The sequence below is a fragment of the Panthera uncia genome (genome assembly GCF_023721935.1).
Source record: "Panthera uncia isolate 11264 chromosome C1 unlocalized genomic scaffold, Puncia_PCG_1.0 HiC_scaffold_3, whole genome shotgun sequence".
Classification (NCBI taxonomy): Eukaryota; Metazoa; Chordata; class Mammalia; order Carnivora; family Felidae; genus Panthera; species Panthera uncia.
The window spans coordinates 23,046,041-23,072,899 of NW_026057584.1; the positions used below are offsets into that span (position 1 = coordinate 23,046,041).

The 26,859-nt window shown below is 34.4% G+C and overlaps 1 protein-coding gene across 2 annotated transcripts in view; it reads right to left on the reverse strand.

Annotated features, from left to right (window-relative positions):
• The window catches only part of SPAG16 (sperm associated antigen 16), a 1,017,964-nt gene that overhangs the window by 493,481 nt on the left and 497,624 nt on the right, over positions 1-26,859 (reverse strand). For both annotated transcript variants that reach the window (XM_049614974.1, XM_049614973.1), the window contains one exon: positions 26,018-26,161. In XM_049614974.1, coding sequence (XP_049470931.1) covers positions 26,018-26,161 — 144 coding nt within the window. The remainder of the gene's footprint in view (positions 1-26,017; positions 26,162-26,859) is intronic.

Sequence of the window (26,859 nt, forward strand, 5' to 3'; positions counted from 1 at the left end):
AACGTACAACTGAGGGACAAATTAACAATGCAATAACAAATACAATTCCTAAAACAAAAGAATAAAATATTTCCATTAATGTCTCCCAAATAAATATATAATAGCAATATTAGAATTTGAATAACTGCAATGAAGACCTCTAAATACATCGGAAAGAATTTTATTTATTTTTTTAACATTTATTTTTTTTTTGAGACAGGGAGAGACAGAGCATGAACGGGGAGGGTCAGAGAGAGGGAGACAGAATCTGAAATAGGCTCCAGGCTCTGAGCTGTCAGCACAGAGCCGCACGTGGGGCTCCAACTCATGAACCGCGAGATCATGACCTGAGCCGAAGTCGGACGCTCAACCGACTGAGCCACCCAGGCGCCCCATGGAAAGAATTTTAAACAGTATTCTCAGTAGGAGAGCTTTGACAGAAAATGAAAACACTGTTAAATAACTCCCATGGAAAAATCAGGAAATATCCTGAGTTTCCTTAGTGGAAAAGGTTATGAACGGAAACACAATACCTATGGTGTGGCATACAGAAGCACATGATCATCTTCTCAAGGAATCTGGCATTTCACATAACTTAAAATGACTAGAAAAACTCTATGTTTCACTTGTGTTTCAGAGAAGCATACCTTAGGATAGGGCAAAGAGTGGTATCAATTAACCAGAAGTCTATATAGACAGAAAAATGAAAAGTTAAAAATTGAAAAGGTAATGGGTGATTGAAAGGTTAAATATTTCAACCTCAGAGTCATGTTAATTCTGACACACACAGCTTGTGGTGCCTATTGAATGGAAGTATGCCAAAGTGAGAGCCTGATAGGCTACTCATGAAGTACAAAATAGAGCTGTTTGACAAGCTGAGTGGTAAATCCTCACATTCTTGCCGAGTTTTAAAAATCTGAAATGGAAGCCAAGTTGTGGCTATGATATTGTTGGTGACCATGAAATTAGATGCAAAGGTTTGGGTTGTTTTAATATCTATGATATGTGGCTGCAATAATCACTACTATGCAAAGGTTCCTATCACAAGCCATCTCTTCTAGAAGCAGCATGATACACTGAAAGATTCTTACTTTTGGCTCCACTATTTCCACGAAGAACACTTATCTTCTGCTAACATACACTCTCTCCAAACAAATGATAATGCTCTTGCTATGCCTCTTTTATTTACACTCTTTTACATTAATCATTATCCAGGCAATCACTTTCCCAAATGTCCATCAGCAGTATAATAGAAGATGATTCGAACTAATTGATTTCTTTAAATTAAAAGCCCTAAATTTTACTCCAAAATGACTTACAGAAGGATTTCTTTTGTTCATACATCAGGAGATTTCATGGAAGTTCTCAAATATGAGACTAACTGCAATAGGAACTTTTCAAACCTTGAAAAATATATCTGAATACTAAAATTTTCTAAAAGAAAAATAAGTTATTTATATGATCCTTTAAATGAAGAGAGCCACTTCACAATGGGTCCTTCAAAGTGCAGGGTTTTATAAAGGCTATCAATAAATTTCACAAATATTAAAGAACACCTTTACAGTGCTAGCCTAGCTAGCTTGTTAGCCACTAAAGGTTTAATATAAAAAAGATACCAATTGTCCTTTGTCTCAAGAATGTCACAATATAAAGAAGAAACTAAGACTCTACTAGGTAATTGAAACCTATCACTTGAGAATATTGGGTCCCATTCAGAAATTATCAGGTTCTTAGTCCATGAGAACAATAATATATGTAATTTGCTGTCAACGTATTACAAGTTCTTAGCAGAAAATTTAGAGTTACAGATAAGAAAATAAACGTCTATGCAAAGTATCCACAATCCTTGTACCTTCAAGATAAGCAGTGTGTTTAGTTATATTTTTCCAGAATTATTTTTCTGAGACAACTAAAGCAGACAACTAAAAAATACAACATAAAAAAGCCTAAGCTCAAAAACATGTAACTTCTTTAATCAAAATGATATAATCTCATTATAAAAGGAAATTAAAAATAAAAAAATACAAAGAACATATGAAAAAAGATAAAGTAAAATTTAATAATACACACAAAAATTCTACCATCCAGGAATACCTACAGTCGGTATTTCCCCAAATTAATTTTAGACTTCTCTCTACATGTTGCAGCTAGAGTGTCTAGCTTAGTTAAGAGTATTATGGCAATGTTGATTTCTTAGTTCTGAGTTCTGTTAATTGCATCATGGTTAGGCAAGGTGATAACATTTGTTAGAGTAAGTCAGATGAATACTATCCTGGAACTCTACACTAAATTTACAATTCTTCTGGAGGTCTAAAATTCTATTAAAATTTAAAAGTTTTTCAAAATATAAAAATATTACATGTCACTTTCTGCCAACTCCCAGCCTTGAAGTTCATAAAAATTAAACTTGTTAAACTTCTAGTCCTCACCAGATGTTGATACCTGTAATATTCTTTCCAAGTTTTAGATGATAAGAGCAACCTATTGTCCACACTTTAAATTTTAAACAGATTCATTGATCTTCACTAGTTCTTTAGTAGCACCTTATTTCTTGTAATGCTTATTGATTCATTTTTCTTTTGGTTAGATAATTTTCATTGCCAAGTATCTTTTTTCAAGAAGGGTTTAGAGTCCTATGACTTCAAGTTCTACTATGTTTAAAAAGATTGATTTACTCCTATAATAGTCTTGCTTGTTTTTCCTCAGAAGTTTGCTGGCACTTCTACAGTATTTCCGGGCAATGAGTATGACACATAGTCCTCTGTCACTGCACCTTCATTCATTTGTAGGGAGGATATCATTCTTATGTTTTTTGCTGCTGCTGCTGCTGCTGCTGTGATAGATATTTGTTTTATCCAACCAGGCCAGGCTCATGGATTCTGTACTTTCTGAGGTCTTTAATGTTTGGGAATAATTTACAATGTTTGAGTAGACATAATGTACATGGATCATAGTGTTCTCTCCTTCAACACTATGTGGTTGTTGCTTGATTGTTCTGGTATTGACGGCTGCTGTGGAAAAGTGTGAAATCACTTTTTTTTTTTTTTAAGGATTACTTTATTTATACTTGAAGCTCAATAATATTGAAGGATTACTTTATTTATAATTGAAGTTCAATAATTAACAAGAATATATCTTGGTATCAGTGAATTCTAAAACAATCTACCATGTTGTTGTGTAGTTTTAGCTTTTCATTTCAGGGAAATATTTTTTATATCTATAAACAATGCTTTCTGTTTCATGTCAAGGAAACCAATTATTCTTACACTGGACACTTGTTTATGCTATCCAAATATATTATCTTTTCCCCACTTTTTTCCAATTATTTTCTTATTTTCTCTGCAGTTATAATGATTATCACAATCTTTCTTGTATGTATTTTTACTCATCTCTCTCTTGAAAAATTATAATTTATTTCTAGTTCTATAAGTATAAATTGTTTTTATATTGTGGGAGTAAATTTTCCTTAACTCTCTTGCCTGTTTCTGTTTATCCACTTGTCTTTCCTTTCAATCTAGAGTCTAAGAGCCAACAATTTTATATTTGGCACTTTTATGCCACTAAAATCTGTGTGTGTATATGTATGTATGTGTGTGTATGGAGAGCAACTTAAATGGATCATGTAAATTTTTGTTTGAAGGGGTAGAGAGCTGAGATGTCATGGAAAATGCTCTTTTCTGATATGTATTTTTTAAATTTATATATTTATTTTGAGAAATAGAGAGCACAAAAGAGGAAGGGCAGGGAGAGAGGGAGAGAGAGAAGCAGGCTCTGTGCTGTCATCATGGAGCCTAATGCAGAGCTCAAACTCAGGAACCATGAGATCATGACTGCTGAAATCAAGAGTCTGACTCTTAACCAACTGAGCTACCCAGGCACCCCTCTTTTTTCTGATTTTTTAAAAAATATTTCTTATAAGCATTTATTTTCTTTAATGTAGAGTATTGTTTTTCCCTAAAGATAGCATGACTTGGACCATTCCTACCAATTCATATGGGCCCTGAAAGATGAGATGGCTCTAGTTTGTTCCTCCAACACTGAAAAAGAAAACCTATGATAGTGGAAAGTTACTTCTGCTCTTAAGACTTTTCCTTTATTTTCCCTTAGATGCCTAGAGTCTCCTTCAATTTACATATCTTCAAATTGTGGATTATTGATGAGAAATCTTAATCCATTCTAATTCATCTTTCCTAGTAGTGTGGGTAGGATTGAGGCAAGTATTATGGAGTTAAAGTGTTGTAACCGAATTTTAGCTACTCTTTTTTAAAATTTAGTTCATATAGTTACATGCATTTTATTTTTCAATCACTATTGATGAACTGTGTTGCCATATATTACTGTTTTTGTTTGTTTTTAACCAGGTGTTTGATCCACCTTAATCTACAATATCCCTGAATGGCTCTGCAATGTCTTCTTTTTCTTAAACCATATCAATTAACCGTTACAACATGTTGATGCCATGTTAGCACCATGTTGATCAAAAGTATTCATTTACAGTCATGAGTTATCAATTAATTTTAAGTATTTATTTGATTATTTTAATTTTTATTTACTTTTTTTAATGTTTGTTTATTTTTGACAGAGAGAGAGGCAGAGAATGAACAGGGGAGGGGCAGAGAGAGAGGGAGACACAGAATCGGAAGCAGGCTCCAGGCTCTGAGCTGTCAGCACAGAGCCCGACGCGGGGCTTGAACTCACGGACCGCGAGATCATGACCTGAGCCGAAGTCGGACGCCTAACCTACTGAGCCACCCAGGCGCCCCTTAATGTCTATTTTTGACAGACAGAGAGAGAGAGAGAGCGAGCATAGGAGAAGCGGGGGAGTGGGGGAGAGAGTTGCAGAGACAGCAGGAGACACAATCTGAAGCAGGCTCCAGGCTCTAGGTTTCAGCATAGAGCCCTACATGGGGCTGGAACTTGTGAACTGTGAGATGTTGACCTGAGCCGCAGTTGGATGCTCAAGTGACTGAGCCACCCAGGTGTCCCTTATCAATTAATTTTATAAGAAAAGTTATTTGTTGTTAATATATACAGATTCTATATTCCTTTATTGTTTAGTTTTTTAAACCTTTAAAATATGGCAATGAGAGAGGATACATAAAATGTTCCTTTATAGTAAATGATAGTATGTGATAGAACCATAGCTAAAACAGTATTTAATGGAAATTGAACAGAAGGAGGGAGAAATCACTGAAGACTAAACCCACCACAGAACACTTCGTAGAAAGCATGACATGTGTCTGAACCTCAACATGGGTAAGGCTCTTGGATGGACAAATAAGAAGGTAGAAAGAGGGGCGCCTGGGTGGCTCAGTCGGTTAAGCAGCCGACTTCAGCTCAGGTCATGATCTCGCAGTCCGTGAGTTTGAGCCCCGCGTTGGGCTCTGTGCTGACAGCTCAGAGCCTGGAGCCTGCTTTGGATTCTGTGTCTCCCTCTCTCTGACCCTCCCCTGTTCATGTTCTGTCTCTCCCTGTCTCAAAAATAAATAAACGTTACAAAAAAAAAATTTTAAAAAGAAGGTAGAAAGCATCCAAATGAGTGAGGGAACAGGTGGAAAGTCAGAGTCCAGGAACAGGAATAAGTGTTTTGAATTCAGTTTCACAGTTACTTTTGGCTAGGACTAAGTGCATATGTTAGAGAAAAGGGGGTATGTCAAGATCAGGAAATTGATCTAGGTCAAATTATAGAGGGCTTCAAATGTTACTCTAAGCATCATTTTATTGTGTGTCATAAATAATGGATTGCAATAGAATGTAACATGATAAAAAAACACAATTTTTTAAAATAAATCACTCAGGGCTAAACAATATGGACTTGAGAGAGGCAGGCAGAAAAGTAAAGCAATTTGTGCCTTGATCCATAAATGAAACCAAGTCTAAAAGTAGCAACTAGACCATTTGTATGAGGACAAATATTTTTCAATGATGTTAGGAATATAGAAGTAGCCATTATGGTTCTCAGTCCTGCTAGTCCATAGGAAAAATCTGGGTGAAAATGTATATCTGGGATACTATCATTATATGGGAGGATCAGGGAAAGATGGCCTTAAAAGTGACTTTGAAAGCTCAGTCTGTGCGTTGAATGTTTGTCTCTTCTCAAAATTTGTATGTTGAAACCTAATCTCCAGTGTGATAGTATTTGGAAATGGGGCTTTTGGGAGGTAATTAGGTACTGAGGGTGGAGCTTTCATGATGAGATTAGAGCCTTTATAAGAAGAGACACTAGATAACTTGTTTCCTCTCTATACTCTCCACCATGTGAGAATACAATGACAAGACAGGCCTGGGTGCCTGGGTGGCTCAGTTGGTTAAGGGTCCGGCTTTGGCTCAGGTCATGATTTCATGGTCTGTGAATTCAAGCCCCACATTGGACTCTGTGCTGATAGCTCAGACAGACCCTGGAGCCTGCTTCAGATTCTATGTTTCCCTCTCTCTCTGCCCCTCTCCAACTTGCACTCTGTCTCTCTCAAAAATAAACATTAAAAAAAAAAAAAAACAACGAGAAGACAGACACCTGCAAAACAAGTAATGGGCTCTCACCAGGCACTGATCTACCACCACCTTGATTTTGGATTTCCCAACCTTCAGAGCTATAAGAAATGTTGTTGCTTAAGCCACTCAGTCTATGATCATTTATTATCGCAGAACCAAAATGACTGACACTTAGACCTGAAGGTAGATGAAGAGAACAAGGAGAAGGAGTTTGGAGAACATTCCAAACAGAAAGAATAGACCATGTAAAGGCCCTGATGTGCTAGGTAAATATAATCAGTTTTCTGGAATTTTCTATAATGTCAAAGAGACTTTGATAAGCAAAATGATTGTAAAGACTAAACTATAGCTGAGCAAACTCGGGCAGAATTATCTTGCTAAGCATGTTTTCTCTTCTGTAAGAATTATGAAATGCATTATAAAGTTGTCAGAATAAAAATAATTTGTATAATTTCACTTAGCATAATACCCTCCAGTTCCATCCATGTAGTTGCAAATGGCAAGATTTCATTCTTTTTGATTGCCGAGTAATACTCCACTGTATATATATATACCACATTTTCTTTATCCATTCATCCATCGATGGACATTTGGCCTCTTTCCATACTTTGGCTATTGTTGATAGTGCTGCTATAAACATGGGGGTGCATGTGTCCCTTCGAAACAGCACACCTGTATCCCTTGGATAAATGCCTAGTTGTGGTAAGTGAAATTAGCAGTCAGAGAAAGACAAAAATCATATGACTTCACTCATATGAGGACTTTAAGAGACAAAACAGATGAACATAAGGGAAGGGAAACAAAAATAATATAAAAACAGGGAGGGGGACAAAACAGAAGAGACTCATAAATATGGAGAACAAACTGAGGGTTGCTGGAGGGGTTGTGGGAGGCGGGATAGGCTAAATGGGTAAGGGGCATTAAGGAATCTACTCCCAAAATCATTGCTTCACTATATGCTAATTTGGATGTAAATTTTAAAAAATAAAGTTAAAAATATAATAATTTGTATAAATAGAGTGTTTAAAATCTGAAATCTGTTAATAGGTTAAATGACAATGGCATGACAACAAAGCATGAACCCCAATATTGAAATTATGGAGAGGCAGAAAACTATATCATTTACAAATGAATTCTAAGGCATGTGGCATTTTGACAAGAAACAAAGCCAGCCACTAACCATGATAAAGATCAGATTAGTATGGGAAAGGGCTATTTAGCTGGGGGAAGGTGGGGGGGGGGGGAGTAAACATTTTAATCAAATCCAATACTTTGTTATTGATTTCTCTTTGCCAGACATACCTTGTAGAATACTTATAATGCTTTTGACATTGAGATATCTGACCAAAGCTATTGGATTAGTCAAGGTAAAAGCTCAATTTCTGGTATAATCTCTTGTATTTCATTTATATGTGATTTATTCCTTTTTCCACAAGAAGGCTATTATTATTGTTAAAATAAGTAAACTGGAATCCCAAAGGGAATCTGATGTCCACTCACACAAAATAGATTTGTAAAGTGTGAGTAGCCGCCAAGAAAAGTACTCAACTACATGAAGATCATGGGTTTCTTCTTTCTTTTTTTTTCCCTTTTCTATTGGTTGTTGTTGTTGTTGCAAAGTCAATACCAGTCAGATATTCTGTCCTTTTATGTGTTAGCCAATTCCTTATCCTTGAAGTTTCAAATTACAAAAAGCTCTGTTCCTACATTTCAAATGAGAGTTTTGTTATTCAAAAAAATTTAATGTCATTTACTGCCATTAACTCTGCACCTGCTTATAGTTGGATACTTTTACACAATGTCAAATCTGCAAAGCTTTTTAAACTAAACTCTACTGGGGTGTTTTCTTATTTGGTTCACCAAAGTTAGGACGATTGTCAAAAATATCTTGACAAGCCTTAAATCTGTCTTGTTTAATATTCTCAGTAAGATCTCAGATCAGACTCAGATATCACAGCTTCCCAAATGTTTCAAAATAATGTTCTGGTTAATATTTAATGTAACTACAATAGGTCTTATTGAATTTTGTGCCAATCAAAGACATCAAAACATAGAGAAAAATGAATTTATAGTCATAATAAAATAAAATTAGAATAATTCCTAATAAATACATATCAGACCATTTTTATTTAGTGTCAAAAATGATGGATAGGGAAGAAATGTAAACTATAGGTCTTGAAGTTCTTGCACATTTGGTTTTAGTCTGGAGGTGGTATTTAGTACTCAGACCCCAAGAATGTTAGCACCTGAAAGTCCTCATTCCTATTCCAGTCCCTTTGGTTTTACATCTAAAATCCAGAAGTGCCAAATAAAAAGTTTCAATATTAAATTGTTGTGGGAGAAAGAACTAAGAATGACTCTTTAACTCACTGCAACCTCTTACTATGTTCAACAAAGACTTCTAGTTTTCAAATGCAACAGACATATTTATTGCTTATCTTATTTCTGTCTCTTCTCTCACCAGTCGCTGGGCCTTGGCTGGATCTTCTCGATCAGGGATCTTGCAAGAGAATTAAGCCCTAATGTCCTAATGCACCCTTTGAATATAATACATTAATCTCTCATACATCCAGAGTTGGAGAACTAAGAAAAGGTCACTCAAATAATTTTCTCTAGAGCTATCAAGATAGGTTTCTCTAGACTGAGAAAGGTTGGTAGGTCTTATTTATTTTTAACTGAGCCTATTCCAATGGTTTACCTGGTTGTTCTACCATTAGTCTCACCAATTCTTCCTATTCATCTTCCATAGGTTATGATTTGCTTAGGTTTTGTCATTATTTTAAATCAGTAATTAAATGGTATTTTTTTAAAAAAAGATACCTCCTCTGACAAGGATGCCAACCAAATTAAAACAATAGCATATTTAATATGTCACTAAGATCTTTATATTGCTTACCTTGAAATTTATCATTAACCATACTTAAATATGAAAACCTGCTACTGTCATGTCACTGCCTTTATAATGGCTATTGTTATTCTATAATTGTGATGAGCATTTGATAGTTTTTAAAGAGAGCTGAAAATAAACATAATAGCCATGCCATGAGCCAGTTTGCCCATATGGATGCACATTTACAGCAAAGCACATTGTAGATGCAGAATGACAACTCTTGACCTCAGGGCTTATGTTGTCTTTCAAGGTGTTACATCCTCTCAATTAGAATGGTTTCATATATATATTATAATTTTATGAGATGAGAACTGTGAGCTTTCCTGATATTTGTGAAGCAACAAAATCTTCTAAAAACTGCAGTAACCTGCCAAGGTTTCCTCTATAATTTAATCAGGCCATCAATCAGCAAGGTTAGGTCATACAAGCTAATATTTCTTCACAGCTTAGATACAGTTGAATGATTTTTCGTTTAACTAGAGGCAAAATGTTAGTTTCTCATGACATTTAACAGTTCCTGGAGTCATTATTTTGACAGCATCTAGTTGACCTGAGAAACTTCTTGCTTACGAAAACAGTGTTAGGGCAAAATTTGCTTATATAAAAACTCAGGAATAAAAATGACCTCAAAGGTCAATTTTAATCATCTATTAAAAATAAATATGGGCTTCTGAGTAAGATGATGACATAGACCAGGCTTCTAACTTCCCCCACCCTGAGTATATAAGAATGACCAGGACAAGATGAAAACAAAGAACAATGTGCCCTAAGTTTAAAGACTAGGAAACTTGTCATCAAATGCCCAAGATTTCAAAAAAATATTTGCTAAATACACTGCACACCAAATTGGTTAGAAGAATGCATAATGGTCTGGTTTGGAGTTTCCCATTCATAAAAGAACAGCAGCATTAAGAAGTACTTAGGAAAAAAAAAGCCTGGAACACCCCACTAATACCTCTTCAGAGAAGAGAGGGGAATTTATGGGACTAGTTGTCATAATACACAGAAGGTCATTGCAGCAAGGGATGTTTTTCTGGAACAAGTGTCTAAATTACAAACAGAATACCCAGTGGGAGCTCCCTCTAGATCTGAATAAAATAAATCTCAGAAGCAGGCCTTCCTTTTTAGCAAAGGTCTAGGAGAAGCAGAAAGTTTATGAAGCCTTAAGGCTTCATTCTGGAAGGGACATATAAAAATAAGTAGAAAGTCAGCACACTTAGACCATTTCCCTTTGAGTTATTTTTTCTTCATCTTGTTTTTTATCTTCAATCGTAAGATCTTTGAAACAATGCTAAAAGTCGGAAGAATGGGTCAATTTTAAAGAATCAGAGAATTTTAGAAAAGCCTCTAAAATCTATTCACTTACAAAAAAAAGGAAGAAAACATTAGAAAAGTGCTGAATCCTATATGCCAATGTTCAAGACAACTCAGTATCAAACAGCTTAGCATCTATGAAGTTAGAAAAGGTGAGGTACAAAAAATCCGCAATCTATTAAGAGATGGGACATTTCTAAAGGTGGGAAATGGGATGATAAACCTAACCAAGGAAGGAATTAGAAACAAGAAATATAATCTCTATATATGATGAGTATGTATTTTTGTTAAATTGAATGTATCAGTTCCACGTGTCCAAATATTTTTCTGTTAATTGGATAAGTACCATGTGTGGCTTACCTATCCAGAAGTGTTTTGTAAGAGGAAGACTGTGACAGCTTCTTAGGTTGGTCAGATAAGCAAGTGTCAGTTTCTTGAACATGCATCAGCAACCAGTTGAAGACTCAAGGGAGCTCAGAGTGGCTGCACCAGAAAAGTGCTTTCGGGGCTGTCTGACTCTTGTATCTCAAGTTGAGGGTTGGCGGGGAGAAGGTGGCTGTAAATTGCTGTATTCTGTCAAGCCTGCTGAGTATGAATCCATGACCCAAAAATATTATATATGTGGAAAGTGAATATTTGCCTGCTGTTCAACAAGTCAGATTGGAATCAAATCTTGCTGTCTGGTGGAAACAGCAGAATTGCATACAATGACAGCTCTGTGGCAGTGAAATAAGGGATTTTCATATCGGTCCAATAGAGTTCTTTGAGGGTGGGTCCCAACAGTAGCAGTCGCAGGCGACATGCATGGATGTGAACTGAAGACCTGGAGAAAAAAGGAGGTATTGGAGGCTGCTTCCTAGTTCTCCAGGGGACTATGAAAATTGACGCTAAACTGGGTTACACATAAGGTACTTAATTGTTTACAGACAAAAAAAAAACATAATTACAGGTCTCTTCCATACAGTAATGAAAAACATAGTTTTCAAATTAAGATCTTCAAAGGAGCTACAGAAATAATTTATAAATGTCAATTAACAAGGTAAAAAAATATAAAAAATTTTTTTCAATATTTATTTATTTTTGAGATACAGAGAGAGACAGAGCATGAGTAGGGAAGAGGCAGAGAGAGAAGGAGACACAGAATCCAAAGCAGGCTCCAGACTCTGAGCTGTCAGCACAGACCCTGACGTGGGGCTCAAACCCACGAACTGTGAGATCCTGACCTGAGCTGAAGTCTTGGACGCTTAACTGCCTAAGCCACCCAGGCACCCCCAAAAATAATTTTTTAACTTCACCCCTGAGAGAGGGCAAAGGGATAAATTGGATGAAGTTGATAAAAATAGATGACAAACTTGAAAAATCAAATAGAATACAGGAACAATGCCAGAAACAAAGAACAAAAAGATGAATCAGAAAAAATAGTTATTAAAATAATATGAATAAAAATGCCTTGAATTAGACATGAAGATTAGAGTCAACATTTTTATTCAAAATAAAAATAATTACTTATTAATAGTCTTTGAATTAAGAAGTACTATGGGTCAATGCTTGAATAAAATCCAATAATCACCAAGATATGAACCCCCCGCCCCAAAAAGAGAATATATTGAATATATTGGTATAGCAATATCAGCAGTAAACACTATTATCAACTGACCCTAGAGTTTTAAACACCTGATATCAAAATAAGTCTTGGCCATTAAGATAAACAATAAAAAAGAAGTTTGATTCAAACCTACAGCTCATGTTTTCCTTAATGGAAAGAAAAATAGTTATGTTCCTTTGTTACATTAAGAATAAAATAAATAGATTAAATGGTGAAATTAATAAAGAAAAAACCACTAAACAGGAGAATAAATGGTGAGGTGAAGGCTTTTACATATATTAGGGCAAAGAGAGAACCATAAGAATAAGTGATTGGTAAATAATGCTACATAAACTTTTAGAAAGATTTAATATTAAACAAGAACAACAAACCGTAAAGGTATTTATCAAATCAAAAACTCCATAAGCAAAAATTTATTTACAGACTAAGTCTGGGAGAATTTTATTCATCATACATATAAAATGGTTATGTTTAACAAGTAAAGCATTCTTATAAAGAAATAAATGTCTTAAAAATAGAAAAAAATATTAAGGAAACTATTCACAAAAGAAGAAATGTACAAGAAAAGATCAGTTTCACTAATAATTTCAGTTTTAAGTGTCAATGGCATACTCATTATACATCCAAGATTTTGAAAAAAAAAAGTAAGTCAGAGCTGGCAAGAATAGGTATTCATATACTATGGAAGGGAGTATAAATTGGTACAAACAGAATATACATATATGTTCTAATAGTGTGTATGTGTGTGTGTGTTTGTGTGTGTGCATGTGTGTGTGGGGGGGTGTATTTACTGCAGACATTAAACTGGATTATCTGTTTGGATGAGGACTGTACACAAAAATTATTTCATTATTCTTCTATGTCTAGAATAGTGTTCAAAATATTAAGTATCAATTTAAAATTATCCAATTTGTAGCATTACTTTTATTAAAATATTTTTAGTTTTTAATTTTTAAAAGTTTTTTATAAATATTTTTAAGATGCTTATTTTGAGAGAGAGAGCACACATGCAAGAGCAGGGGAGGGGCAGAGAGAGAGAGAGAGAGAGAGAGAGAGAGAGAGAGAGAGATTCTCAAGCAGGCTCTGTGCTGGCAGCACAGAGCCTGACTCAGGGCTCGATTTTACAACCGTGAGATCACCTGAGCCAAAATCAAGAATCAGATGCTTAACCGACTGAACCACTCAGGCACCCCTAAAATATTTTAAAAATAGAAATGATTAACTTTCATAAGAAGGATATATGTTAAGTCCTCTAAAATTTAATAAAAGTTACTCTCTATTCACCTATCATACCAACAAGTCAGGATTTTGGTAAATGTCATTTGTATATATACCTATAATTGTTTTTTAAAAATACAGCTTTATTGGTATATATTTCATATATCATAAAATTCACCAACTTATAGGGTGAATTCAATTGCTTGAAATATATTTACAGAGTTGTATAACCACCACCATTTCATTTCAGAACATTTCCATCACATCCCAAAGAACACCCACATTAATTTGTTACTCCTCATTCTTTCCTCTTTCTAGTTCCTGCTAAGCACTTACCATAATGTTTTCAACATTTTCTCATGTTACACTATATCAGTAGTTCATAGCTATCTATTGCTGAACAAATATTCCATTGTCTGAATATACCCCATTTTCTTTACCTGTTCCATCAGTTGATGAACATTTGGATCATTTCCATGTTTTAGTTATCATGAATAATGCTGCTATAAACATTTACATAGAAGTTTTTTTGTGAACATATGCTTTTAATTTTCTTGGATATAAACCTATAAGGGGAACTGCTTAATCATATAGTAATTGTATACTTAACATTTTGAAAAAGGGCCACACTATTTTTCCAATCTGGCTACAGCATTTATAATCCAGGTAAGCCTAGTGAGACCCATTTCTGATTTCTGATCTCCAGAGCCATACAATAATAAACTTGTGTCATTTTTGCTATGTTACTTAAGTTTGTTACATTTGTGGTAATTTGTTGCAGGAACAATAAAAGACTAATAAAAGACCCAAAATGCATGAAGCAAAGGTGTCAGAATTAATAGAAGAAAGAGACAATACAACAATAACATTTGGAGACTTCAATTCCTCAATTTTAATGGGAGATAGAATAATTAGAAGAGCAATGGAGGGATATAAAACTTAACACTGTAAGCCAATTAGACCTAACAGACCTCTATCAAAGACTCTACTAAACAAAATCAGAATATACATTCTTCCTACATGTACATCAAACATTCTTCAGGATAACACGTTACTGTTATTCTCAGCAATTATAAAGGAATTAAATCATACAAAGTATGTTATTTAATTACAGTGGAATTAAGATAGAAAACAATTACAGATGGAAATTTGGGAAATTCACAAATCGGTAGAAATCGAACAGCATATTTTTAATGGCCAATGGCTCGAAAAAGAAATTTTATAAGGAAAAATCAGAAAATACTTTTACATGAATGAAAGTAAAAATACAACATACTAAAACATATGGAAAACTCCCCATAGCATTCCTTAAAAGGTAATTCATAACTACAAATAATACACTGTAAAGAAGAAAGAATTCAAATGATACCTAATCTTCCACATTAAGAAACTGAAAAGAAGCAAAATAAATCCAAAGAGAGCAGAAGGAAAGAATAAATATTATAGTGGAAATAAATGAAACAGGTAAAAATATATAGAAAATCAATACTAAAAGTTGGTTCTTTGAAAAAAGCAACAAAATTGACAAATCCTTAGCTATACTGATCAACAAAGAAAGAGACAAGACACTAATTATTAACGTCAAGAATGAAAGAAAGGGCATCACTACCAAATTTACAGAATTAAAAAGGATTATTTGGGAAACTATGAACAACATGGCAATACAAGTGGCAACAATGTGGCAACAAATTCAATAATCTAGATGAAATGGGCAAATTCCTCAAATTGAATTAGTAATCAACACCTTTCCGCAAAGAAAATCCCAGGATCCTCTGGATTCACTGATGAATTTTCTCAAATCTTTCAAGAATAATTAATATCAACCCTTCACAAATTCTTCCAAAAAATATAAGGAGAGGGAATGCTTCCCAACTCATTCTGTGAGGCCAATGTTGGTCTGATATCCAAACCAAAGACATCATGAGAAAACTATAATCTATACTTCTTATGAATGTAGATGCAAATATCTTCAACACAATACTAGCAAACTGAATCCAGAAACCTGTTATAAGGGTTATTTATATATCATGACCAAATAAGATTTATTCAAGGAATGCAAAGTTGTTCAGCAAACAAAAATCAGTTGATGAAAATCACTGTATTGATAAAGGATTAAAAACTACATGAACATTTCAATAGTTGCAGAAAAGTTATTTTAAAAAATCCAATACCCTCTCATGGTAAACACACTCACAGAATTAAGACTAAAGGGAACACCCTAAACCTGATAAATGCATCAACAAAAATCCACAGTTAACATCATACTTAATGGTAAAAGAACACTTTCCCCCTAAGATCAGCAATACGACAAGGACCTTTGCTCTTGCCATGTCTATTCAACATTGTTCTAGAGTTTTAGCTGAACAATTAGATAAGAAAAAGAAATAAAAGCCATCTCTAATGGAAAAGAAAAAGGAAAATTATCTTGCAAGTAGTATGTGAAGATAACATATACAGAAAATTCTAAGAATTCTATCAAAATAATAAAATTAATAAATGAGGTTGCATACTGATGAATATACAAAAATCAACTGCATTTTTAGACCTTGGCACTGAACAATCTGAAAATTAAGAAAGCAATTTCATTTACAATACCATTAAAATGAATAGAATACTTAGGAATAAATTTAACAAAACTAGTGTAAGACCTGTGTCTTAGTTTTCTTTTTATGTGTGCTATAACACATTACCACAAAGTCAGTGGCATAAACTAATGCAAATTTATTATTTTCTAATTCTGGAACTCTAAAATAAGTTTCATTGTCTTGAGGGGAGAATCCCTTTCTTACATCACAGTTTCACATCACTCTTACTCTGACCCCTTCTGCCTTCTTTTTTCACAATTAAAGGACACTTGTGATTACCTGGGGCCCACCTGGATAATCCAGGATAATTTTCTTTTCTTTAATTTTTTAAAAAATTTTTAATGTTTATTTATTTTTTGAGAGACAGAGAGAGAGAGAGAGACAGACAGAGAGATGGGCAGGGGGAGGGGCAGAGAGAGAGAGGGAGACACAGAATCTGAAACAGGCTCCAGGCTCTGATCTGTCAGCACAGAGCTTGACATAGGGCTCAAACTCAGGAACTGTGAGATCATGACCTGAGCAGAAGCCGGATGCTTAACCAGCTCAGCCACCCAGGTGCCCCCAGGATAATTTTCATATCTTAATGTCAACTGATTAGAAATGTTAATTTCATCTGCAATCTTATTTTAAAAGTCTATTCATTCATTTTTAGGGAAGAGGGGCAGAAAGAGGGAGAGAGAGAATCCCAAGCGGGCTCCGCACTAAGAGCATGGAGCCTAACTGACGTGGAATTCAATCACATGAACTGTGGGATCATGACCTGAGCCAAAATCAAACGTTGGATGCTCATCTGACTGAGCGACTCTGGCACCCCTCATCTGCAATTTTAATTTGTAATAGAACATACTTACTGGTTCTGTTCATAGTCTTGCTTCTTTTCATATTTTCTACTTTTGGTGATCATTGAAAACCTGACATTTAAAGTAATATGGAAAGTCTGGAAATCAGACTTCCTCCTCTTCAGTGTCAGCCAATGCTGCTGTTTGTTATTGTTATTTGTATTTCTTAGTGATGTTCCTGAAATAATTCAAAAAAGTGAGTATTCTTTGTTGTGTGTGGACATAGACATCTGCTTTTTTAGCTAATTATTGGACAGGTCCTGGTTCAATGTCTTGATTCAATAAGTCATCCAGTCTTTGGTTAGTGGCTCTGCATGCATGTTGGGGCACATGCTCAACATTGTGGAAGTTTACAACTCAACCTTTGCTTTTGCTTCCTTCTTGAACAACAAGGTCAGTCAGAGGTGAGAGATTAGATCCTCCTCAATTCTTTTCTAGGCCCACCCCCTCCAAATCCATGAGTCTTTTGATATTCCTAGGAATATGGCAGTGTTTCAAAGCCCCCATGGGGCATTTAATTTCCTACTTTTCTGTTTAAGAATTTTGGTCATCCTCTGAAAGAGAATGAAATTTTGCCATTTGCAACAATGTGGATGGAACTAGAGGGTATTATGCTAACTGAAATAAGTCAGAGAAGGACAGATATCATATGATTTCACTCATATGTGGAATATGAGAAAATTAACAGATGAACATAGGGGAAGGGAAGGAAAAATAAGTTAAAAACAGAGGGGGAAGCAAACCATAAGAGACTATAAAATACAGACAACAAACTGAGGGTTGTTGGAGGGGGGCAGTGGTGGGTTGATGGGTTAAATGGGTGACAGGCATTAAGGAGGGCACTTTTCAGGATGAGCACTGGGCGTCATATGTAAAAGATGACTCACTGGGTTTGACTTCTGAAGCCAAGACTACACTGTATGTTAACTAAGAATATAAATTTAAAAAAAAAAAGAATTTTGGTGCCTGTTATTGCTGCCTCTGGCAGCTGCGATATTAAACACATACCACTAATTGTTACAAATGCTCTGTCAGATGGCCCATCCCATTCATACAAAATAAGTTCTGACTCAGGTCAAGTAAAAACAAGCGCTGCAAATAGGTATTTCTAAGCGGCTTCTAGAAAGTACAAATAGTGACATTTATCTGAGAATGGGGCTTTCGAATCTGCAAATTTGTTTTGCCCCTCTACTTGATGGTAGTGGTTTTCAATGCACCATGATTTTGAGGCAGTTTATTTTCATGGCCACTACAGAACTGGGGAGAGAGGAATAGGAAGGGGGTAATTTTTCTCCAATAAACAATCCTTGGGTGGCTGCAAGCCTTTGGTCAACTTCTAAAAAAATTATTGATTGTGACAATTTTTTATCATCTCTGCTTTTACGGAAGAGGAAATTTTTGAAGGCTCTTATTCTGCCATTCAAGATGTGCTTCCCCTTTTGACTGGGCTTTTGAATACTTATAGTATTCCTCAGACTTTTTTTTTTTTCCCTGCTAGAAAGAGGTAGAGAGGCCAATAGACCTGGAGACAATATCGGTTTCAGAAAAAACAGACCTGGGCAAAACTCTGCCCAATAACACCAACAATACTAGTGTTACCAAATGTCTATTCTGAGCCCAGGACAGTTAAATGTTTTACATAAATTTTCTCACGCAGCCTTCATATCAATCTAATGAGGTAGGTTATCCCCATTTCCAAATGAGCAACTAGACTATCAGAAATAAAATAAAATGACATGGCTGTTTTTTGTTTTATTTTTGTCACACCCATACTTAAAAGCAAGTCTGACTTTAGCAGGTACTTCTGTAGAACCACATTTTACCATTTGCCTGAGGAAGGCCCTTGGGCAGAGTCTCCCAACTTTTCACTGAGCTGTTGAGACTATTGGAAATTTATTTTCCAACACTTTTCTCTACAGTGATCACATATTACTTTTAAAATTAATAAAAAAAATAAATAAGTATTCTATTACTGTCAAAGATTATCCCCTTCACACAAAGATGACTATATTAAGAAGAAAAGCATTATATACACCTCTTCAAAGAATATAAAGTAAACCATTATCATTTAACAGGTATATCTCAAACTTATCTTGGTAAAAATCTACTGAGGTTTCCAGATGATCAAAGTATCTATCTCTAAAACTCAGAAAGAAACAGGACATTACAATCTTATGGAAATTGTACATCAACCTCTTCATTATGCTTTCAAATTTGAACTCTTGGCTTCATGCTTACAGCAAATAAAAAGGTTATTCATGCTTCTGTTTTTTTTAATAACTAAATGATATACTTGTCAAGGAGCTTTCATACTATGGTTTTAGCCACTATATAAATACATGAATAGATAGCTTATATGGGGAAGAAAGAATATGAGGGATTTTTTAGAGGCCTATTTATTCACAATTCATAAATCAGCTTATTAGGGTAAAAGTTATGTTTAACAGGATGCTGTCAGGCTTATTTCTGCTTCAGGCAATTAGGTCAGGAAAAAAATGCAGCACTTTGAAACTGTTTAAACCACTAATCCTAAATACTTTCATTTTACAGAGATATTTGGGAAGATACATGCTGCTTCATGTAATAAGCTGTGAATACAAAAGAAAATGCAACCCCAAGGATCAGAGAATTGGACATTGTATTTACACTCAAACTACCTTCTTGCCATTGAGCAGTTCTCTGGTATAGGAAAAAAGTAAATAGTATATAATAAGGTAGTGTAGTGTGTGTTTTATTGATCTAATAATATTAACCTGGAGATTTATATGCAACTCTGTGCTTCAGTTACCCAAAGCTTGTCTAAATGGACCAACAATAATAAAACATGCCTGTGGATACAGGAGGTTCAACACTATACACTTTACATTTCTCAAAAAAACAAACTAAAAAAAAAAGCTACTTTAAAAAGCATTTCGGGGCGCCTGGGTGGCTCAGTCGGTTGAGCGTCCGACTTCGGCTCAGGTCATGATCTCACGGTCTGTGGGTTCGAGCACCGCGTCAGGCTCTGTGCTGACAGCTCAGAGCCTGGAGCCTATTTCAGATTCTGTGTCTCCCTCTCTCTCTGCCCCTCCCCTGTTCACGCTCTGTCTCTCTCTGTCTCAAAAATAAATACACGTTAAAAAAAATTTAAAAGCATTTTTCGGGTTTTCTAGTGAAAAAAAATCCTCCTAAAACATAATCTAAAATGAAAAAAAAAATTAGAAACATGCAGAATTCTCTCTCTTCTTTAAAAACAAAATGTGGTAAGTTTATTGGTGTAAGTTTAAAAAAAACTTATGCTTTTCAAGAGCTAAGAATAGATATATAACATACATTTCACATTAATTGTACTTATTTTTCAATTTATAACTGTTTTGATGTTTAACTTGGCAAGAACTTCAGATATCATCTTATCAACTGATAAAATATGGTTTAACAGCATTTTTCTAAGGGGTTTGGTGGGACCTAGACATCACAATACATTCTTCCTTTTTTATCCCATTGTGTTTAAGGCTACCAAGTTTATAAAAGGTTTTGGGGCACCTGGGTGGCTCAGTCGGTTGAGCCTCTGACTTTGGCTCAGGTCATGATCTCACAGTTTGTGGGTTCAAGCCTCACATCAGGCTCTGTGCTGACCGTTTGCTCAGAGCCTGGAGCCTGCTTCAGATTCTGTCTCCTTCTCTCTCTGCCTTCCCACGCTCATGTTTTGTCTCACTCTGTTTCTCAAAAATAAATAAATGTAAAAAAAATTTTTTTTAATGTTTTGAGTTATCTCTAAGTTCTCAAAATACCTATCAGTGGATAAAAATAATAATGGGTAACATTTATTGAACATATGTATATCAGGCAATAGTATTTTTGTTTTTAATACAGCATTAACCTTCACCATCAACCTACAAAGTAGGTATTATTATGCCCATTTCACAGATGAGAAAACTGACAGGACTAGCAAAGACGAAGCTCAGATTCTAACATGGACAACCTGAAACTGATTCCATGTGTTAGAGGTTTAGAGTAGGACATCTATCTTGCACTGGAGTATGCTTACAGTTTCTACTTTGTGGCATTGTATATTTCACTCTTTCAACAGTGCAAAGGCAACACCAATGCACATTCTCGGCATTGCTCCACTCATTCACCATTTTCTGTGACTGATGAATTTCTTTCTAAGCTGGTTCATTTGTCTATCCTGTAAATGCATAGGGTACTTTACCTTGCCAATGTATGAGTGCCATTTAGTGGTAGATATGTAATAAAAGCCAGTTCTACAGTGATTAGTTACCCACGCAATTCCTAAAAATTGCCTTGATACACAAACCCTACTAAGGAACTTAGAAACTTAGATGCAAAAAAAAAAATCAATTCTACTATAAACAACTTATGGTAATGATCAGTTGTGTGTATAGTATTATTTTGAAACAAAATAGCCTTTGGGAGATTGGTCCTCTATGACAAGAGCTTTTAAATGCCATCAGTTGTATAGTCTGTATAATATTGGTCCAATGCCTATAATTAAAAGTTCTCCAGGGGTGCCTAGGTGGCTCACTTGGTTAAGTGTCTGACTCTTAATTTTGGCAGGTCATGATCTCATGGTTAGTGAGATCGAGGCCCATGTTGGGCTTTGTTTGTGCTGACAGAGCAGAATGAATAAATAAACATTAAAATAAAAAGCTTCCCACATACATTATTTTTGTGAGTTACAAATATGCTAGAAAATGTTAGCGTTCAAACAGTTTTAATAAAAAATAATCATTATCATTAAAGAAAAGAAAAATACGTGGTTAACATTTATTGAGAATAAACACCAACTGAAAAAGTAACTCAGTTTGCACAGATATGAGAGAGCCTGGGCAGGCCTTGCTCCTATGGTGATTTTAGGTATTTCAGGTATTTTTGCCTTCTGATTTTATGTTCTCCACTTTGCCCTAACACCTGTAAGCACTCATTCCTCTTTCGATCCATCTAACTCCATGGCATCCAGGTTCTACATTTACCCACCATATCGTCTTAGTTTCCCACCTGTTCAGTTGTTCAAAATTCATTCTCGTCAATTTCAAGCATGGGACTTAACAATATTTTCAAACATTAAGTACAGATGGTAGATTTTTATGTAACCATTTTAAAGTATTCTTTAATATTTATCTACTATGATAATTTATACTATAATGTCCTCATAGTTGTATCACTTACTTTTCCATACTTTTCAAGTACAATTGTATACTGCTTTTGAAAAAACATCTGACTGAATTCCATTTTCTACTTTCTTTTGAAAAGTTTTGCATCTATGATTGTGAAATGGGCCTATAGTTATGGTGGGGGTAACTACATTTGTTCGGTTTAGAATCAGGCTTTTGCTATATTTTTAAAACCAGGAATAAAATTTCCTAACTTTCCTTGTTTTAAAAAAATTCATTGAACCTAAAAATTAAATGATTTTTTTAAAAATATAGTTTTTAAAACTCAGCCTTTAATGAAACTGCTCAAGATGGTAATGCAAGGTAGAATTTCCAAACTGTTTTTTTCTACTGTTATTAATCTCTTCTGGGTTTCTATTTAATCTTGATTCAGTGTTGGTAATATTTATTTTTGTAGCAATCTATTATTTTATAAAAATTTCCAAACATGTATATATTTTTTTGTCTTTGTGGCTTTAACTCCTTCTGAATCACTAAAGCTTATATTTGTTTCCCCACTTTTATTTTTCCAGCAGTTTTGTGAGGTATCTACTTCTATTATAATAGTTTCTTATTTTATTTTTCCTCAAAAAGCCTTTTAGATTAAAACATATTTACTCTTTTTATTCTAATTTAATTTATATTTTTCATTTAGTCATTCTGTTCTTTTCTACATTTTGTTGACCAGTTGTACTTTTTAATTTGAATACATAATTCACTTTTTTTTCAGTGTGTGTGTGTGTGTGTGTGTGTGTGTGTGTGTATGTATTAAACCATTTAATAAAGCATTTAAAGCTATGAATGTTACTCTGAATACAGCTTTGGTTACATCTCAGACATTTGATAAGTATTGTGGTAGAGATAGTTTACCAACTAGGTAATGACAGTTTAGAGTTCCTCTGTGATCCAATATTCATTTATTTACTTTTTAATAATGCAGGTTTCATTTTGTTTTATTTATTTTTATTATTGAGTTTTATTTAAAAGTTATAGATTTCATAATTTCTATTCTGAAGAACTCATTTATACTAAATTTTTGGCGTAAGATTTATACATTAAAAAACTCTAATAATACATGATTTCAAAAATCTATGTTTTCTCTTTACAGTTAAAAAACACTATTTTATTAATTCATCTAATTCAATTGTTAATTTTGTTTACTTGACAGATTAAAAACTGACAGAGATACTCTGAAGTCTTTGACTCTGATGACTATGGTTTTGTCAATGTCTTCTTGTATTTATGAGATATTTTGTTTTATGCATTTCCACATCATATTATCTGAATCCTCAAGTGAGAAGTTATCTTCACTATTTTTCACCTGTCAATCCTTCTTTGCCTGATATTAATATTACTTTGCCTGTTGTATTTGTTGTTTATGCACTGAAGTGGTCTGCTATGGCAAAGGAAATAGGACAACAAAGATTCATTTGGGTAAGTCAGGATATACCACTGTCATATTAAGTAAGATTGACCCCCAAAAGAAATTTGGGTTATGTTAATGTGGAAGACAAGACAGTATATTTAATTTCATAGTAATCAGGAACACATCCAGCTGGAAGTTACAGAAAGTACTCAACTAGGAACAACCGCAATTAAAAATAAAATAAAGAAAATATACACCTTTTCTTTTTCTATGTGAAGAGCATGGGACTTAGACAGATGTCAGTATATAGTTTATCCACTCTGAACCTCTTCCAAGGAAACAGAATAAGCTGATCACAAAGATGGGCTCTGAGAAGGATTGTAATTGCATTCATTAATGAAAGATATAACTACATATTAAAGTATCATATTTGAATCAAATTTATTTTAATTTTTTAATTGCAGATTAGTACATAGAGAAATAGAAAAAAATATTATCTTCAACAATAAACTATTTTTTTACTGGCCAGTTACCTAAGCCAAAATAAAAATAAAATGTCACAAATTTAAATTTCAGAAAGTATAAATTCAACAAATTTTAAAACATAAACATTGTATATATGTATAATATATGTATATACATATATACATATGATCTTCAATGTTGATTTGCATACATTAAACATTATAAGGTTTTGAGGTTTTAAACATAAACTCTTTATGAATTGAACTCTACCCTAAATATAAAAGAGTTTTTTTTTCTTGTTGTTTCTGGTAAACATTTTTTATTTTTCATTAATTCTACAAAAAGAACACTTGCTATTCAGTGTCTCTCACTTAAAAACATTTAAGGTGAAATGTATTTTTTCCTCATTATTTTTACCCTATGCACTAGAAAAAAGCAAACAGTGTAGCTACATTTTACTACAATTCTGCCAAAGAAAATACTGAATGTAAATTCATATTATGAGTGAATAATGATGTATTTCACCTCATTTTAATTTCAGTAATTGAGTGGGAAAACAGGAACATGTATCTATTAAGAGGACCTTGTGCTGGTCAAGCACTAATGAGAAAATGTCTGAGTCACTGGTTGTCATGGTAACAGGGCATTATGGAAATCTGATTAGCATGCCCAGCATGCTACATAAGTGATAGACTATACCTCTAACTGTATTGTCTCTGCTTGCAAGATGGGCTTTATATTCCTAAAAGGTGAGGGGTGGCATGGATCTGTTTATCTGTATATCAAATATGAACGGCACTACATATTTCAAAATTAAGTTCAAATACTTAGTATTAAACATAAATTACACTTTGAGAAGATTCTCAAAAATCAAAATAAATCAGCTCACTTTTCTCATTAACTCACAAATTTCTCAACAATTTCGTTTATTTTTATTTCAATCGAATTTTAGCTTTCATATGAAGGATAAGACAAAGATAATTAAAAAAAGAGAGAATTTTGTGAAAAAATGAAAATAAATGAACAGAGGTCCTCCTAAGAACAAAATTTCCCAATGGAATTGTGTAGAAATTGTACCAAGAACTATGAGTCTCCAAGAGTACCTAGACCAGAGATTGTTAGGGTCAGATGGAACAGCGTTTACAAATGTTAAGCGTAATGATGAACAAGAGAACATGGTCAGTCCTGGGACTAGGAGTTGCCCCAGGAACAAGTGTGGGCAGAACTTTCTACCACTAGAAATACCGCATCTAAGTGTTTAACAAAATCTTTATCTCTGTTCCCTTGGCCTCTGGGCCAAAATTCAGTGAATTCAGAAATTTTAGGGCTCGATGCTTTCTTGTCTTTAATATGTTGAGTGTCATTAAATTTTCAAAGAAATTGATCATTGCCTTCTGATTCTTTTTGGTAGATAACTTAATTCTAAGAGGAAAACCTAAAGATTACCAGAAGCAAAGTAAACACTGGTGTGCATTCTTGACTAGATCCATGTGTCTTGTCAGAGGTTGCGTGTACGAGAAGCATTAATAATGCTTGTCCTGGGAAACTTACCATTTTTGTTAAGTGCATCAGCATGTGGACTAAGTTTTACATGATCCAAATATCAAAAACAATCAATCTAAAGTCAATATAATGAAAGCCCAAGAGCATTTCTCTACATGTCTCAAAATTCAGTGGAAGGTGTCGGGTTGCAGAGAGAAAAGTACAAAGACAGCAGACTATAAACTTTCATTTATACGAGATGACTAAGTCCTAGATATCTATCCTACAGCAGAGGCTATAGTTAACAATATCGTGTCATATACTTAAAAAGAGGGTATACAGTACATGAATTATTTTATAATAAATACTAATAATAGCGCAGATAGGAGGAAACTTTTGGAGATGATAGATATGTTTATGGCATAGATTGTGGTGGTGATTTCAAGGATGTATATTTATCTTCAAACTTACCAAGTTGCTTACATTAACTTTGTACATTTTTTTTTGTATGTCATTCATACTTAAATAAAGTAGTTAAAAGAAAAAAAAACAGGAGAGTGATAGAAGCAGAGTAAACAAGTGCATTCCTGGAGAGAGTAGACAGGTTCAGGGAATTGTGTGCACTGACCTGGGATGGAAGCAACAGTCAGAAAGCCAGTCAGTGTGGCCAAATCCTGTGAGAAGCACGTTGCCTTTGGGTAGTCCCACCACCTTCCAGAGGCGGTCCTCCCCACAGGAGATTAGGATGTCTTTGCAGGGGTGCATGACGATGCTGCACAGGGAGAGATAAGAGAAGAGAGTTATGAGGCGATAACAGCAAACTGTTCCACATTTTGAATAAACAAAACAACAGTAGATAACAACAAACAATCGCATTTCAGCAAAGCAGGACCACAGGACTGCTCACAGAGTACTATTTCAGAAGTCAAAAGAGCCAGGTTCCACCTCTTGGTGATGGCTCTCACGATCACCATCAACCTAACAAACTTCACTGGATCTCAGATTCCTCGTTTGTAAAATAAGATGATTGGTTTAGATGATGTTCCTGTCTTAATCCTGACTTGAACATAATAATTCTGATTTTTCTTTTATGGAGGAAAAGTTATGCCAATGATAATTTGGCGTTAGGATATTTGAACCAGTAGGCATGCTTATTATAGAAAATCAAGAATCTTTTCAGACTACAGTGTATCTTAAATCAGACATTATCCAGGAAGAGATCATGAATCATAACCACATTATCACAGCTCTATAACAAATACTATAAATGAAACATTAACTCCATGGCCCACTATCTACACAAAGCAAAGAAGCTCAAATTCTGTGTTAATATGCCACTTAAATTGGCTTCAGTCAATGCACAGTACACAAATTACGGTAATGAATTCAGGATGCATAAGGCAATTCCCACTCTATAAAGGCATAGAGGGAAATGAGAAAGAAGTATGTAAAATTAATGATTAACACATT